At 47.2% G+C, this 17,201-nt stretch overlaps 1 protein-coding gene across 4 annotated transcripts in view; it reads left to right on the top strand.

The window, feature by feature from the left end:
• Positions 1-17,201, top strand: part of arhgef18b (rho/rac guanine nucleotide exchange factor (GEF) 18b) — an 83,493-nt gene that overhangs the window by 24,057 nt on the left and 42,235 nt on the right. For 3 of the 4 annotated variants that reach the window (XM_029708180.1, XM_029708182.1, XM_029708179.1), the window contains exons 10-14: positions 4,787-4,854; positions 6,738-6,783; positions 9,901-10,096; positions 15,886-15,998; positions 17,001-17,056. In XM_029708180.1, the coding sequence (XP_029564040.1) occupies positions 4,787-4,854; positions 6,738-6,783; positions 9,901-10,096; positions 15,886-15,998; positions 17,001-17,056 (479 nt within the window). The remainder of the gene's footprint in view (positions 1-4,786; positions 4,855-6,737; positions 6,784-9,900; positions 10,097-15,885; positions 15,999-17,000; positions 17,057-17,201) is intronic. The other variant, XM_029708181.1, reaches the window with a different exon arrangement.

Here is a 17,201-nt window from a genome sequence, read left to right as displayed (position 1 = left end):
CACGAGGAATAAATAAACAGTGAATAACTAACGAGTAAAATAACATGGCTGTCTACAGGGAGTAGCAGTACTGAGTCAATGTGTAGGGGTACCAGGTAATAACATGGCTGTCTACAGGGAGTAGCAGTACTGAGTCAATGTGTAGGGGTACCAGGTAATAACATGGCTGTATACAGGGAGTAGCAGTACTGAGTCAATGTGTAGGGGTACCAGGTAATAACATGGCTGTATACAGGGAGTAGCAGTACTGAGTCAATGTGTAGGGGTACCAGGTAATAACATGGCTGTATTCAGGGAGTAGCAGTACTGAGTCAATGTGTAGGGGTACCAGGTAATAACATGGCTGTATACGGGGAGTAGCAGTACTGAGTCAATGTGTAGGGGTACCAGGTAATAACATGGCTGTCTACAGGGAGTAGCAGTACTGAGTCAATGTGTAGGGGTACCAGGTAATAACATGGCTGTATACAGGGAGTAGCAGTACTGAGTCAATGTGTAGGGGTACCAGGTAATAACATGGCTGTATACAGGGAGTAGCAGTACTGAGTCAATGTGTAGGGGTACCAGGTAATAACATGGCTGTATTCAGGGAGTAGCAGTACTGAGTCAATGTGTAGGGGTACCAGGTAATAACATGGCTGTATACGGGGAGTAGCAGTACTGAGTCAATGTGTAGGGGTACCAGGTAATAACATGGCTGTATACGGGGAGTAGCAGTACTGAGTCAATGTGTAGGGGTACCAGGTAATAACATGGCTGTCTACAGGGAGTAGCAGTACTGAGTCAATGTGTAGGGGTACCAGGTAATAACATGGCTGTATTCAGGGAGTAGCAGTACTGAGTCAATGTGTAGGGGTACCAGGTAATAACATGGCTGTATACGGGGAGTAGCAGTACTGAGTCAATGTGTAGGGGTACCAGGTAATAACATGGCTGTATTCAGGGAGTAGCAGTACTGAGTCAATGTGTAGGGGTACCAGGTAATAACATGGCTGTCTACAGGGAGTAGCAGTACTGAGTCAATGTGTAGGGGTACCAGGTAATAACATGGCTGTATACAGGGAGTAGCAGTACTGAGTCAATGTGTAGGGGTACCAGGTAGTAACATGGCTATATACAGGGAGTACTGAGTCAATGTGCAGGGGTACCAGGTAGTAACATGGCTATATACAGGCAGTACTGAGTCAATGTGCAGGGGTACCAGGTAGTAACATGGCTGTCTACAGGGAGTAGCAGTACTGAGTCAATGTGTAGGGGTACCAGGTAATAACATGGCTGTATACAGGCAATAGCAGTACTGAGTCAATGTGTAGGGGTACCAGGTAATAACATGGCTGTATACGGGGAGTAGCAGTACTGAGTCAATGTGTAGGGGTACCAGGTAATAACATGGCTGTATACGGGGAGTAGCAGTACTGAGTCAATGTGTAGGGGTACCAGGTAATAACATGGCTGTATTCAGGGAGTAGCAGTACTGAGTCAATGTGTAGGGGTACCAGGTAATAACATGGCTGTATACGGGGAGTAGCAGTACTGAGTCAATGTGTAGGGGTACCAGGTAATAACATGGCTGTATTCAGGGAGTAGCAGTACTGAGTCAATGTGTAGGGGTACCAGGTAATAACATGGCTGTATTCAGGGAGTAGCAGTACTGAGTCAATGTGTAGGGGTACCAGGTAATAACATTGCTGTATTCAGGGAGTAGCAGTACTGAGTCAATGTGTAGGGGTACCAGGTAATAACATGGCTGTATACGGGGAGTAGCAGTACTGAGTCAATGTGTAGGGGTACCAGGTAATAACATGGCTGTATTCAGGGAGTAGCAGTACTGAGTCAATGTGTAGGGGTACCAGGTAATAACATGGCTGTCTACAGGGAGTAGCAGTACTGAGTCAATGTGTAGGGGTACCAGGTAATAACATGGCTGTATACAGGGAGTAGCAGTACTGAGTCAATGTGTAGGGGTACCAGGTAATAACATGGCTGTATACAGGGAGTAGCAGTACTGAGTCAATGTGCAGGGGTACCAGGTAGTAACATGGCTATATACAGGCAGTACTGAGTCAATGTGCAGGGGTACCAGGTAATAACATGGCTGTCTACAGGGAGTAGCAGTACTGAGTCAATGTGTAGGGGTACCAGGTAATAACATGGCTGTATACAGGCAATAGCAGTACTGAGTCAATGTGTAGGGGTACCAGGTAATAACATGGCTGTATACGGGGAGTAGCAGTACTGAGTCAATGTGTAGGGGTACCAGGTAATAACATGGCTGTATACGGGGAGTAGCAGTACTGAGTCAATGTGTAGGGGTACCAGGTAATAACATGGCTGTATTCAGGGAGTAGCAGTACTGAGTCAATGTGTAGGGGTACCAGGTAATAACATGGCTGTATACGGGGAGTAGCAGTACTGAGTCAATGTGTAGGGGTACCAGGTAATAACATGGCTGTATTCAGGGAGTAGCAGTACTGAGTCAATGTGTAGGGGTACCAGGTAATAACATGGCTGTATTCAGGGAGTAGCAGTACTGAGTCAATGTGTAGGGGTACCAGGTAATAACATTGCTGTATTCAGGGAGTAGCAGTACTGAGTCAATGTGTAGGGGTACCAGGTAATAACATGGCTGTATTCAGGGAGTAGCAGTACTGAGTCAATGTGGGTGGGTGGGTGTCTATGTGGGTGTCTGTGTGGGTATGTGTGTGTGGAGTCCAGTGTGTGTGTGGAGTCCAGTGTGTGTGTGGAGTCCAGTGTGTGTGTGGAGTCCAGTGTGTGGGTGTGTTGAGTCAGTGCAAGAGATTTGGAGAATAAAGGGTCAATGCCTTTAGTCCGGGTAGCCATTTGATTAGCTATTTAGCAGTCTTGTTAAGCAGTTATGGGTTGGGGAGTAGAAGCTGTTTAGGATCCTGTTGGTTCACTGGCTGGCTGGCTGGCTGGCTGGCTGACTGGCTGACTGGCTGACTGGCTGGCTGGCTGGCTGGCTGACTGGCTGACTGGCTGACTGGCTGACTGGCTGGCTGGCTGACTGGCTGACTGGCTGGTCGGTCGGTCAGTGTTGGCTCACTATCGGCCCCTCACCACACCATTACTGAATCATTCTTGCTAACCCTGTCTGGCAGGCCTTTTCAGCTGCTGAGTACCCTGGTACTCACTCAGCTGTTGCCAAACACAGACCGAGCTGAACCCTGATGGGTCAACTCTGACCCGAGCTGAACCCTGATGGGTCAACTCTGACCCGAGCTGAACCCTGATGGGTGAACTCTGACCCGAGCTGAACCCTGATGGGTGAACTCTGACCCGAGCTGAACCCTGATGGGTCAACTCTGACCCGAGCTGAACCCTGATGGGTCAACTCTGACCCGAGCTGAACCCTGATGGGTGAACTCTGACCCGAGCTGAACCCTGATGGGTGAACTCTGACCCGAGCTGAACCCTGATGGGTCAACTCTGACCCGAGCTGAACCCTGATGGGTCAACTCTGACCCGAGCTGAACCCTGATGGGTGAACTCTGACCCGAGCTGAACCCTGATGGGTCAACTCTGACCCGAGCTGAACCCTGATGGGTCAACTCTGACCCGAGCTGAACCCTGATGGGTCAACTCTGACCCGAGCTGAACCCTGATGGGTGAACTCTGACCCGAGCTGAACCCTGATGGGTGAACTCTGACCCGAGCTGAACCCTGATGGGTCAACTCTGACCCGAGCTGAACCCTGATGGGTCAACTCTGACCCGAGCTGAACCCTGATGGGTCAACTCTGACCCGAGCTGAACCCTGATGGGTCAACTCTGACCCGAGCTGAACCCTGATGGGTCAACTCTGACCCGAGCTGAACCCTGATGGGTCAACTCTGACCCGAGCTGAACCCTGATGGGTGAACTCTGACCCGAGCTGAACCCTGATGGGTGAACTCTGACCCGAGCTGAACCCTGATGGGTCAACTCTGACCCGAGCTGAACCCTGATGTAGCCACAGCTCCACGCTTTCTGGTCTAGTAGTTTTAAACCATTTGTGACGTCCGGCTTACCATCCGAATACTGGTCTAATGTACATTTCGTTAGGAGTCCTTTTATAAGCACTCTGGAAAATGGGGTGTTCCATCCTTTTGGCATAATGTCTGTGCTCACATGGGCGTGGTTACTGACTGGGTAAAACTTTACATGAAAAATGATTCTCATTTACAAGGCAAAAATCACATTTCATCTTCTGACAGTTTCATATTTAATCATATACGTTTTACAACATTTTAGATGTAACTCTGACATATACATTGTGAAATCTCTTAAAGTTGCGATGTTTCCGTTATAACGTCTTTAATGGTATCACAAATGATACAACATAATCATTGTTTGGATCCCCACCGACCATTTCCCACATTCTTTATGTTATGAGTATTGTTTCATTATCCACTTTTGGATGTTGAAGTTCTTTGGGCAAGAATCTCTCTATACCACTTGGACATTCCGTTCTTGGATACTGAGAGTTAGAAACCATTTACGACTGGTTGTTAAGTCATAAAACCAACCCAACTTTACCCCTTCGAACCTCATAGCAAAGGGTCTGAATACTTATGCAAATAAGGTATTTCTATTTTTTTGTTTTAATAAATGTGCAAACATTTCAAAGTTTGGAAAATGGGATATTAATTAGCATTTTTTGTAATGTACTCAATGTTACTCCAGCTGTCGAGTAGCTGTTCAAATGTATTTTTAGATTTGTTTTGTAACTGAAAATAAAGTTGACCCATTGAAAAATTAGACTAATTTCTCCTCTCTCTGTTTTGCAGACTGTGCAGTGAACGTTCACAAGAGTTGTCGGACGCTACTAGCTGAGTGTAACAGCAGCAAGAACAAGGTATGTGTACAATGGTCAGCACCCCTGACTGCTTTTATTTACTCACACCTACTCATTTAGATCCCAAATGGCTTGCACTTACAAGCAAGTATGTCCTTCGTTTTGCCAATGCTACCGTCTAAATTGTTCTCTCCCTCCAATTAAACATGGTCCATGTCTTTTGCTTTGTTACAGCGCCTTCAGAAAGTAGTCACACCATTTTACTTTTTCCACATGTTCTTGTAAAGTGGGATTCAAATTGATTTATATATTTTTTTGTCAGTGGAAGAAAAATTCTAATATTTTGTATTAAAAAAAGATGACAACAAAACAAATAAAATATATATATATATATTAGTGTATTATATTCCAAATAATACACTAATATCTTGCTTAGATAAATGTTCAACCCCCTGAGTCAATACATGTTAGTCACCTTTGGCTGTGATTACAGCTCTGAGTCTTTCTGGGTAATTCTCTAAAAGCTTTCCACACCTGGATTGGGAAACATTTGGCCATTATGCCTTTCAAAATTCTTCAAGCTCTGTCAAATTGGTTGTTGAACATTGCTAGAGAACCATTTTCACGTCTTGCCATATATTTTCTATCAAGTTTAAGTAAAAACTGTAATTTGCCAACACAGGATCATTTACTGTGTTCATGGTAAGCAACTCCAGTGTATATTTGACCTTGTGTTTTTGGTTATTGTCCTGCTGAAAGGTGACTTCATCTCCCAGTGTCTGGTGGAAAGCAGGGTTTCCTCTAGGATTCTGTCTGTGCTTAGCTCCATTCAGTTTATTTTTTGTCCTGAAAAACTCCCCAGTCCTTAATGATTACAAGCATACCCATAACATCATGCTTGAAAATGTGGAGAGTGGTACACAGTAATGTGTTGTATTGGATTTGCCCCAAACATAACTCTGTATTCAGGAAAAATAGTTAATTATTTTGACATTTTTTTTGTTGCAGTATTACCTTAGTGCCTTGTTGCAAACAGGATGCATGTTACGGAATATTTGTATTCTGTACAGTCTTCCTTTTCACTCTGTCAATTAGGTTAGTATTGTGGAGTAACTACAATGTTGTTGATCCATCCTCAGTTTTCTCCTATCAAAACCATTAAGCTCTGTAACTGTTAAAATCACCATTGGGCTCATGGTGAAATCGCTGAGCGGTTTCCTTCCTCGCCGGCAACTGAGTTAGGAAGGTCGCCTGTATCTTTGTAGTGACTGGGTGTATTGATACACCATCCAAAGTGTAATTAATAACTACACCATGCTCAAAGGGGTATTCAATGTCTGCTTTTTTTAAATTTTACCCATCTACCAATAGGTGCCCTTCTTTGTGAGGCATTGGAAAAACCTCACTGGTCTTTGTGGTTGAATCTGTGTTTGAAATTCACTGCTGGACTGAAGGACCTTACAATTATCTGTGGTACAGAGATTATGTAGTCATTCAAAAATCGTGTTAAACACTATTATTGAGAGTGAGTCCACATTACACAATTTTTATTTTTAATCCCAGCCCCCGCAGGAGGCCGTCATTGTAATTAAGAATTTGTTCTTAACTGACTTGCCTAGTTAAATAAAACAATTGTAACTGACAATAAAACAAAAGCACATTTTTACTCCTGAACTTTTTTAGGCTTGCCACAACTATGGGGTTGAATACTTATTGACTCAAGACATTTTTTATTTTTTATTTTTATTAATTTTGTAAAAATTTGTAAAATATAATTCCACTGATATTTTGGGGTATGGTGTGTAGGCTAGTGACATCTCAATTTAGTCCATTTTAAATTCAGTCTGTAACATAAACATTTAGATAAAGTCTAGGGGTGTGAATACACTCTGAAGGCACTGTATATAATCTTCCGCTTTAAACTTATGTTTTTCTCCTGATAGAAGGATTCTCTGCATAAGACCTCCACAACAGCATCGCTGAACCTCGGTGAGCGGAAAAAATACACACACACCTGTTTTTATTTTTATTTTTTATCCTCGTGGGGACCTGAAAACCCCTAACCTTAACCATTACCTGAATTGTACCTCTAAACCCCTAATCTTAAAATAGCCTTTGTCCTCCTGGGGATGTGGGAAATGTCCCCACAAGGGAGAATTCTACTTGTTTTACAATTCTTGTGGGACTTTTGGGGATTTCAGGTCCCCACGAGGTTAGAACAAGAACACACACACACTAACTTTTTGCCCTTCAAGGCTACGACATTGGAATGATCACACGCACATGAACAAGATCTCCCGTCATTGATAGAGATCTCCTGTCCCCATTCCCTCTCTCCTGTCCCCATTCCCCCTCTCCTGTCCCCATTCCCCCTCTCCTGTCCCCATTCCCCCTCTCCTGTCCCCATTCCCCCTCTCCTGTCCCCATTCCCCCTCTCCTGTCCCCATTCCCCCTCTCCTGTCCCCATTCCCCCTCTCCTGTCCCCATTCCCCCTCTCCTGTCCCCATTCCCCCTCTCTCCTGTTCCCATTCCCCCTCTCCTGTCCCCATTCCCCCTCTCCTGTCCCCATTCCCCCTCTCCCATACTTTCTCCTCCTCCCCACCATACTCTCTCCGCCCCGTACTTGTTTTTGGCTCAACTGAACAATAAGAGGGAAGCGTGGAGGCTGTCTCCATCCCAACCAGAAATAGACCGGTCCTGGAGATGGGTTGGATACAGTTATATAGTACCTCCACCATGCTGCCCTGTGATTGGTCAGCCCTGTTTTTGCGTATAGATGCAAGGGAGGAGTGGGGGGAAGGAACACGGGAGATAGAGGGTTGACAACGAGGAGGCAAGAGAGTGCAAGGGAGGAGAGGAGATGGACAAGGAAGTAGAAGGAAAGACAAGTCACGTGATCTGATGGTGAACACGTGATGGCACTTCATGTGTTTGCTAAAGGATCACATGACTTGTATGCTCTGTGATTGGACAATACAGACCACAAGACTCATGGTTAGTGTAGGTTTTGGTGCTCTTCAAAACAAACTGACGGTAAAAAGACTTTCTCAACACAGAGGTTAAAAAATGGGCACTACATCAACATACGAGTTGTTTTGCAATCTCGGTAGAAAATAGAACGTTGCACAGTTAAAATCGCTAATATTTGATATCACCACGGGTTACAAGGATTGAGAATCCACGTCCTGAACCCCGTCGTTGCAGCCTGGCAGGGGAGAACGGACAAATTTTCACTTAAAGCTTCAAAATTATATGAGATATTACAAGTGGGAGCTCTTGGCTCTTTTGACCTTAAACACTCTTTCTCCAAACATCAGATCTCAAAACGTCACAAATATTTTTTATTACAATGTTTTGGTTTAGGAGACATGAAACATTGTGAATTTATGTTAAAAAAAAATGAAGAAACTCACCTGGTTTTATAAAGTTAACATTAATGCATAGATTCTCATATTGGCCCTTTACAAATCTCTGTTCAGTTTTAAATTTCTGGTGTTTTCTGAATGCCAGCGCTAGCCTTTTTTAAAACCTCTGACGTGTGTACGAGCGAGCCGACCGACCGACGCGAGCCGACCGAGCGAGCCGACCGACCGAGCGAGCGAGCCGGCCGACCGAGCGAGCGACCGAGCGAGCCGACCGAGCGAGCCGACCGAGCGAGCGACCGAGCGAGCCGACCGAGCGAGCGAGCCGACCGACCGAGCCGACAGACTCCAGGAAGGTGTTAGGTTATTCAGAGCACTTTAGTTTTTCCACATTTTGTTACATTACAGCCTTATTCTAAAATGGATTAAATGTTACACACAATACCCATAATGACAAAGCACATTTATTACAAATATATATATATATATATATATATATATATATATATATATATAATTTTTATTTTTTTTATTTTTTTAAATATCACATTTTACATAAGTATTCAGACAGTACTTTTGTTGAAGCACCTTTTGGCAGCAATTACAGCCTCAAGTCTTCTTGGGTATGATGCTACAAGCTTGGCACACCTGTATTTGGGGAGTTTTTCCCCATTCTTCTCTGCAGATCCTCTCAAGCTCTGTCAGGTTGGATGGGGAGAGTCGCTGCACAGCTATTTTCAGTTCTCTCCAGAGATGTTAGATCGGGTTCAAGTCCAGGCACTGGCTGGGCCACTCAAGGACTTTCAGAGTCTTGTCCCGAAGCCACTCCTGAGTTTATCTTGTGTGTGTGCTTAGGGTTGTTGTCCTGTTGGAAGGGGAACCTTTGCCCCCGTCTGAGGTCTCTAGAGTATTAGATCAGGAGTCTGGTGCTATATAAATCCCTGTGTGTTGTCTCCGTGACTTCAGCATCATCCCTTCTGAAGCAGTATCACCTCCTGTTCTTCTACCAGACAGACACTATCAAACTACTGTAGCAGTTAACAAAGGGGTTGAAAGGGCCAGACCTCCCTGCAATGTCCAGGGGGCCCTCGTGGGGTCTGTCTGGGCTGCAATGTCCAGGGGGCCCTCGTGGGGTCTGTCTGGGCTGCAATGTCCAGGGGGCCCTCGTGGGGTCTGTCTGGGCTGCAATGTCCAGGGGGCCCTCGTGGGGTCTGTCTGGGCTGCAATGTCCAGGGGGCCTTTGTGGGGTCTGTCTGGGCTGCAATGTCTAGGGGGCCCTCGTGGGGTCTGTCTGGGCTGCAATGTTCAGGGGGCCCTCGTGGGGTCTGTCTGGGCTGCAATGTCCAGGGGGCCCTCGTGGGGTCTGTCTGGGCTGCAGTGTCCGGGGGCCCTCGTGGGGCCTGTCTGGGCTGCAGTGTCCGGGGGCCCTCGTGGGGCCTGTCTGGGCTGCAGTGTCCGGGGGCCCTCGTGGGGCCTGTCTGGGCTGCAGTGTCCGGGGGCCCTCGTGGGGCCTGTCTGGGCTGCAGTGTCCGGGGGCCCTCGTGGGGCCTGTCTGGGCTGCAGTGTCCGGGGCCCTCGTGGGGCCTGTCTGGGCTGCAGTGTCCGGGTCCCTCGTGGGGTCTGTCTGGGTGCTGATGCACAGAGACAACCTCACCAGTCACTTCCTGCAGGGTTCAGTGTAGAGCCTGACTGCAGCGTTACTGGGGGGCTAGCAGTGCTCTAACCATCTCTCATGTCTCCCCAGCCCTGAGTGATCGGGACCAGTCTTCTTCGGCCCTTGATTGCCCCCCAGGCTCTCCGCGCATCCCAGGCATGACCCTCACCCCGCGGGGACCCAGTGCTCAGCCTGCCTCAGCTGCCTTCAACAGCTCTTCCTCCAGCCACACTGCTGCAGCCAGCCTCAACCACAGCCACAACCACAGCCACAACAGCCGTACCGGGTTAGTAGCAAGAACAAATAGCCACCTGGCCAATTAATCAATAGGCTACGTAAACTATGCTGCTGGTCAATAAGTGTATGGTTCATAGAACCAAAAAATCAGCATAAATGTTGTGTAACCTAATCACAGAAAAAATGACTTACGTAAGAATAGAGGGCAATGTCTGTCAGTAGTTTTCGGTTTATTGTCCCAACTCTACTCTGTAGTTAAAGGCTCTATACATCACGGTTCTAGGTCAGCTGTAGTAGTTATAGGCTCTATACATCACGGTTCTATGTCAGCTGTAGTAGTTATAGGCTCTATACATCACGGTTCTATGTCAGCTGTAGTAGTTATAGGCTCTATACATCACGGTTCTATGTCAGCTGTAGTAGTTAGAACCGTGATGTATAGAGCCTATATGTCAGCTGTAGTAGTTATAGGCTCTATACATCACGGTTCTATGTCAGCTGTAGTAGTTATAGGCTCTATACATCACGGTTCTATGTCAGCTGTAGTAGTTAGAACCGTGATGTATAGAGCCTATATGTCAGCTGTAGTAGTTATAGGCTCTATACATCACGGTTCTAGGTCACCTTAATTCATGTCAAACAGAGGGGCTGCAAAGGATGTCTTTGTATTTGGTTGGGTCTGAATACCCATACTTGCGTTCTTAGTAGGCGTTTTGGGTATGCGGAAAAAGTGTTATATTATATGAAATGTAAAAAATGTAGTATGATTTAAAAGACAGGATCTCATAGTTATTTAGTCTTTTCATCTAGTAGAATTCGCTGCACACTATTGATGAAGCGACTCGTATTTCGAGACAACAACTGATAATCAGAAAATGATCGAATGGCGGAAATCAATGCAGTTGCACAATAGATGGCGCGTTCTCAGTAGGATGAGCCTAGTATGCTGTTATTTGTTGCTTACTGCGTTCATTTTTACTTAACAGTACTTCCTAAATAGTACACAGTATGCAGTTTAAATTAATAGTAGGAAAGCCATATTTTTTTTACACTTTTTACCACCCGAAACTAAATTATTTTATCAAATGTAAAGTTTATTGGTTGTGTTCACAGTTTAGCAGGTGTTATAGTGGGTGCAGCAAAATGCTTATGTTACTAGCTCCTAACAATACAGTAAAATGTCAAACAATATGTAAGGAAAAAAATAGATATGCAAAAAGGACAAGAAATCAAGAACGGCGTGACGACTCTGATTTAAGAACCAAATCGCACTGTAGCAGTAATCAAATGGAATGTAAATACTATTTACTTTACTGACTTTGTTCCCATGGGGACATTTTGTTGCAGTGTCATGTACACGTTTTAAAATACAAAACTAATTGACAAATACAACTTTCATAACGGTTATAAACCAATAAAAAGAGACAAGCCTGCTGGCCTTACTGGGTCAATAGGAACATTATCCCAAACTATTTAGGAGGGATATCACACCTGGCACAAATGATTGTCTAGTTGAGTTTTACCTGCTGAGGGGTGTCCTATACCTGCGCCCAGAGGGGAGTAGTTCAAGGTGCAGGGGGTGACTTGGGTCTAAAATGATTTTGTGAGCCTTGCGGAGGGCCCTGACCTTAAAGATCTCATCCAGGCCTGTCTGTTTGACTCCATGTACCTTGCTGAAGACCTTGACCTTAAAGATCTCATCCAGGCCTGTCTGTTTGACTCCAAAACACATCCCTGCGGGTGCTGGAGTGGGGACAAAACACATCCCTGCGGGTGCTGGAGTGGGGACAAAACACATCCCTGCGGGTGCTGGAGTGGGGACAAAACACATCCCTGCGGGTGCTGGAGTGGGGACAAAACACATCCCTGCGGGTGCTGGAGTGGGGACAAAACACATCCCTGCGGGTGCTGGAGTGGGGACAAAACACATCCCTGCGGGTGCTGGAGTGGGGACAAAACACATCCCTGCGGGTGCTGGAGTGGGGACAAAACACATCCCTGTGGGTGCTGGAGTGGGGACAAAACACATCCCTGTGGGTGCTGGAGTGGGGACTAAACACATCCCTGTGGGTGCTGGAGTGGGGACTAAACACATCCCTGTGGGTGCTGGAGTGGGGACTAAACACATCCCTGTGGGTGCTGGAGTGGGGACAAAACACATCCCTGTGGGGAGCCTGCGTTGGTGGTGGAGTGGGGACAAAACACATCCCTGTGGGGAGCCTGCGTTGGTGGTGGAGTGGGGACAAAACACATCCCTGTGGGGAGTATAAGGTCAGCACTGGTTTTTCCCCTGCCTATGTGGGGGGCACTAGCCATGGATTTAATCCCTCGCCAGGTCACCCTTGTGTTTCCTGAGGAGAGGATCTTCTCCACCCTTTGCTTGTATGTCTCCTTGTCCACCAGTATCTGTCTTTTGATCTCTTCCACCAGTATCTGTCTTTTGATCTCTTAAAGCCTGTCTATCAACCTCAGCATAAACTGCCTTCTTCCTATTAAGCACTGATTCTTAGATGTTTTGATACCCAAGTCTTATTGTTAGAGACGATTTTACAGGTTTTAGTAGGCACAACTGACTCAACACAGAAGTTTACATTAGTCTGAAAAAAACATCTGTGAGTTCATCAAGATCAGAGCTGCTGTCCTCAAATACCTCCCACATAGTACAGTCAAAACACCCCTGGAGATGAGTGATACTGTTGTCGTGCCAGATCTAGGTAGTTTTAACTGAGGGTTTCTCCCTCACCAGGAGGCGACAGTAGGTTGGCCTGAGGTAGTTTTAACTGAGGGTTTCTCCCTCTCCAGGAGGCGACAGTAGGTTGGCCTGAGGTAGTTTTAACTGAGGGTTTCTCCCTCTCCAGGAGGCGACAGTAGGTTGGCCTGAGGTAGTTTTAACTGAGGGTTTCTCCCTCTCCAGGAGGCGACAGTAGGTTGGCCTGAGGTAGTTTTAACTGAGGGTTTCTCCCTCTCCAGGAGGCGACAGTAGGTTGGCCTGAGGTAGTTTTAACTGAGGGTTTCTCCCTCTCCAGGAGGCGACAGTAGGTTGGCCTGAGGTAGTTTTAACTGAGGGTTTCTCCCTCTCCAGGAGGCGACAGTAGGTTGGCCGGAGGTAGACCACATTGTGGTCTGATGTCCCCAGGGGAGGTCTGGTGGTGGCAGAGAACGCATTTGGTATTGTCCCATAGCACAAATCATGAGTGTTATTTTTCCTAGTGTGACATTTCACATTCTGGTGGGATGTGGCGCAGGACTTTCTGGTGGGATGTGGCGCAGGACTTTCTGGTGGGATGTGGCGCAGGACTTTCTGGTGGGATGTGGCGCAGGACTTTCTGGTGGGATGTGGCGCAGGACTTTCTGGTGGGATGTGGCGCAGGACTTTCTGGTGGGATGTGGCGCAGGACTTTCTGGTGGGATGTGGCGCAGGACTTTCTGGTGAGATGTGCGCAGGACTTTCTGGTGGGATGTGGCGCAGGACTTTCTGGTGGGATGTGCACAGGACTTTCTGGTGGGATGTGGCGCAGGACTTTCTGGTGGGATGTGGCGCAGGACTTTCTGGTGGGATGTGGCGCAGGACTTTCTGGTGGGATGTGGCGCAGGACTTTCTGGTGGGATGTGCGGCGCAGGACTTTCTGGTGGGATGTGGCGCAGGACTTTCTGGTGGGATGTGGTGCAGGACTTTCTGGTGGGATGTGTGGCGCAGGACTTTCTGCAAAGTACAGTTGTTTAAAAAAAAAATCCAATAAATGTTGGTGCGTAAATGATGGTAATAGAAGCTGTTCAACAGTCTGGTAATAGAAGCTGTTCAACAGTCTGATGGTAATAGAAGCTGGTCAACAGTCTGATGGTAATAGAAGCTGGTCAACAGTCTGATGGTAATAGAAGCTGTTTAACAGTCTGATGGTAATAGAAGCTGGTCAACAGTCTGATGGTAATAGAAGCTGTTCAACAGTCTGATGGTAATAGAAGCTGGTCAACAGTCTGATGGTAATAGAAGCTGGTCAACAGTCTGATGGTAATAGAAGCTGGTCAACAGTCTGATGGTAATAGAAGCTGGTCAACAGTCTGATGGTAATAGAAGCTGTTTAACAGTCTGATGGTAATAGAAGCTGGTCAACAGTCTGATGGTGATAGAAGCTGTCCAACAGTCTGATGGTCTGGTAATAGAAGCTGGTCAACAGTCTGATGGTAATAGAAGCTGGTCAACAGTCTGATGGTAATAGAAGCTGGTCAACAGTCTGATGGTAATAGAAGTTGTTCTACAGTCTGATGGTAATAGAAGTTGTTCTACAGTCTGATGGTAATAGAAGCTGTTCAACAGTCTGATGGTAATAGAAGCTGTTTAACAGTCTGATGGTAATAGAAGCTGTTCAACAGTCTGATGGTAATAGAAGCTGTTCAACAGTCTGATGGCCTGGAGATAGAAGCTGTTTAACAGTCTGATGGTAATAGAAGCTGGTCAACAGTCTGATGGTCTGGTAATAGAAGCTGGTCAACAGTCTGATGGTAATAGAAGCTGGTCAACAGTCTGATGGTAATAGAAGCTGTTTAACAGTCTGATGGTAATAGAAGCTGGTCAACAGTCTGATGGTAATAGAAGCTGGTCAACAGTCTGATGGTAATAGAAGCTGGTCAACAGTCTGATGGTAATAGAAGCTGGTCAACAGTCTGATGGTAATAGAAGCTGGTCAACAGTCTGATGGTAATAGAAGCTGGTCAACAGTCTGATGGTAATAGAAGCTGGTCAACAGTCTGATGGTAATAGAAGCTGGTCAACAGTCTGATGGTAATAGAAGCTGGTCAACAGTCTGATGGTAATAGAAGCTGGTCAACAGTCTGATGGTAATAGAAGCTGGTCAACAGTCTGATGGTAATAGAAGCTGGTCAACAGTCTGATGGTAATAGAAGCTGTTTAACAGTCTGATGGTAATAGAAACTGTTCAACAGTCTGATGGTAATAGAAGCTGGTCAACAGTCTGATGGTCTGGAGATAGAAGCTGGTCAACAGTCTGATGGTGATAGAAGCTGGTCAACAGTCTGATGGTGATAGAAGCTGGTCAACAGTCTGATGGTAATAGAAGCTGGTATTTCGTCTCTGTCTCTGATGCACCTGTACTGTCTGTGTTTTACCTCTGTGAACAGATTCTGCTGGTTGTGGTGATAGAAGCTGTTATTTCGTCTGTCTCTGATGCACCTGTACTGTCTGTATTTTACCTCTGTGAACAGATTCTGCTGGTTGTGGTGTGTGTAAATCGTGACTATTTCTACTTCCTTGCCTGTCAGCTTAAATGCTTGTTTTGTCTACATCTGTGTGATGTTATTAATAGAGATGCCATGCAGCAGCTACGGACCTGAAAACAGCCAGCACTGTCGTAGACGGACCATCTTGCAGGCAGGCTGCAGGAGGGAGGCTTGAAGCTGTGTTTTTGTCATTTGTGGTGGTGGTGGTGGTAGTTGTGGTAGTGGTGGTGGTGGTAGTAGTGGTAGTAGTGGTGGTGGTGGTTATATAGTCTCTCTTAGCATGTAGACTATGACCCTTTGGACTGCTGTCGTCTTTAGCCGCCGTCTAGCCGTAGCCACCCGTCTAGCCGTAGCCGCCCGTCTAGCCGTAGCCGCCCGTCTAGCCGTAGCCGCCCGTCTAGCCGTAGCCGCCCGTCTAGCCGTAGCCGCCCGTCTAGCCGTAGCCGCCGTCTCGTGGTGTTAGTGTAGTCTCTCACTGTGTTCAGTACGGAGCTGTGTCTGTAGTGTGAGTGTACAGTAGTCTGTCGTCTGTACAAGTCCGTCAGTCTCTCTCAGTATGTTCAGTATTTATGCCACTCTAGACCTGTGGCGCTCCTCTTTCAGATCCCTCTCAGGGGACATGGATGAACCGGACAGCCTGCGCTTCGGGGTCAAGCGCTTGAACGAGGACGCCGTCTCCCTGGCCCCTTCCACCACTGACTCCATCGTTGTAGAAGGTGAGTAGGTTAGACAGGGAGCGAGGGTACTGTGCCCCGGGGGCCAGGGTACTGTGCCCCGGGGGCCAGGGTACTGTGCCCCGGGGGCCAGGGTACTGTGCCCCGGGGGCCAGGGTACTGTGCCCCGGGGGCCAGGGTACTGTGCCCCGGGGGCCAGGGTACTGTGCCCCGGGGGCCAGGGTAGCTGTAACGGGGGGAGGGTAGCTGTAGCGGGGGGAGGGTAGCTGTGGCGGGTGGAGGGTAGCTGTAACGGGGGGAGGGTAGCTGTAACGGGGGGAGGGTAGCTGTAACGGGGGGGGGGTAGCTGTAACGGGGGGGAGGGTAGCTGTAACGGGGGGAGGGTAGCTGTGGCGGGTGGAGGGTAGCTGTGGCGGGTGGAGGGTAGCTGTGGAGGGTAGCGGGGGGAGGGTAGCTGTAATGGGGAGAGGGTAGCTGTAGCGGGGGGTGGGTAGCTGTAGCGGGGGGGAGGGGAGCTGTAGCGGGGGGGAGGGGAGCTGTAGCGGGGGGGGGGGGGAGCTGTAACGGGGGGGGGGGGGAGCTGTAACGGGGGGAGGGTAGCTGTAGCGGGGGGGAGGGTAGCTCTAACGGGGAAAGGGTAGCTCTAACGGGGGGGTTGGTTGTCTCACCCTGTTATAGTAAGTTAAGTAACTGACATGTAGATATGGTGGGCTATTGGGAAGGAGATAGGACCTCATCCAGTTTCATTAAGCCAGTGTGTGGAGGAGATACAGCCGCTAGCCTAGGCTGTCTGGGAGTCCTGTAGCTCCTAAAGCTGCTACAGGGTAAAGACAACCAGGCATCCACACAGACCGTGGTAGATCAGTATGGGTTTTACTGACTGTTGCATAGGTCGGATTATTACTTCAGCGTTGAATTGCACATATGATGTAAATCATATGATGTGACAATTACAAACATCACCTATTGAATACATTTGATTTACGTTGTGCTGCACACACACACTAATCATTTGTTCTGTGCCCTGCCCCTCCCCTTCCACAGATGCGTACTACTCTGCATTTCGAGCTGATCTGGAGTCTGATGCCCAGGACCTGGAGGTATTATATTATTATACACTCAAATATCCTGTGTTTCATTAGCTGAAATAAAAGATCTCAGAAATGTTCATACGCATAAAAAAAACGTATTTCTCTCAAATTTTGTGCACAGATTTTACATTCCTGTTAGTGAGCATTTCTCCTT

The sequence above is a fragment of the Salmo trutta genome, chromosome 22 (genome assembly GCF_901001165.1).
Source record: "Salmo trutta chromosome 22, fSalTru1.1, whole genome shotgun sequence".
In the NCBI taxonomy this organism is placed as follows: Eukaryota; Metazoa; Chordata; class Actinopteri; order Salmoniformes; family Salmonidae; genus Salmo; species Salmo trutta.
This window is presented reverse-complemented; position numbering and strand designations above follow the sequence as displayed.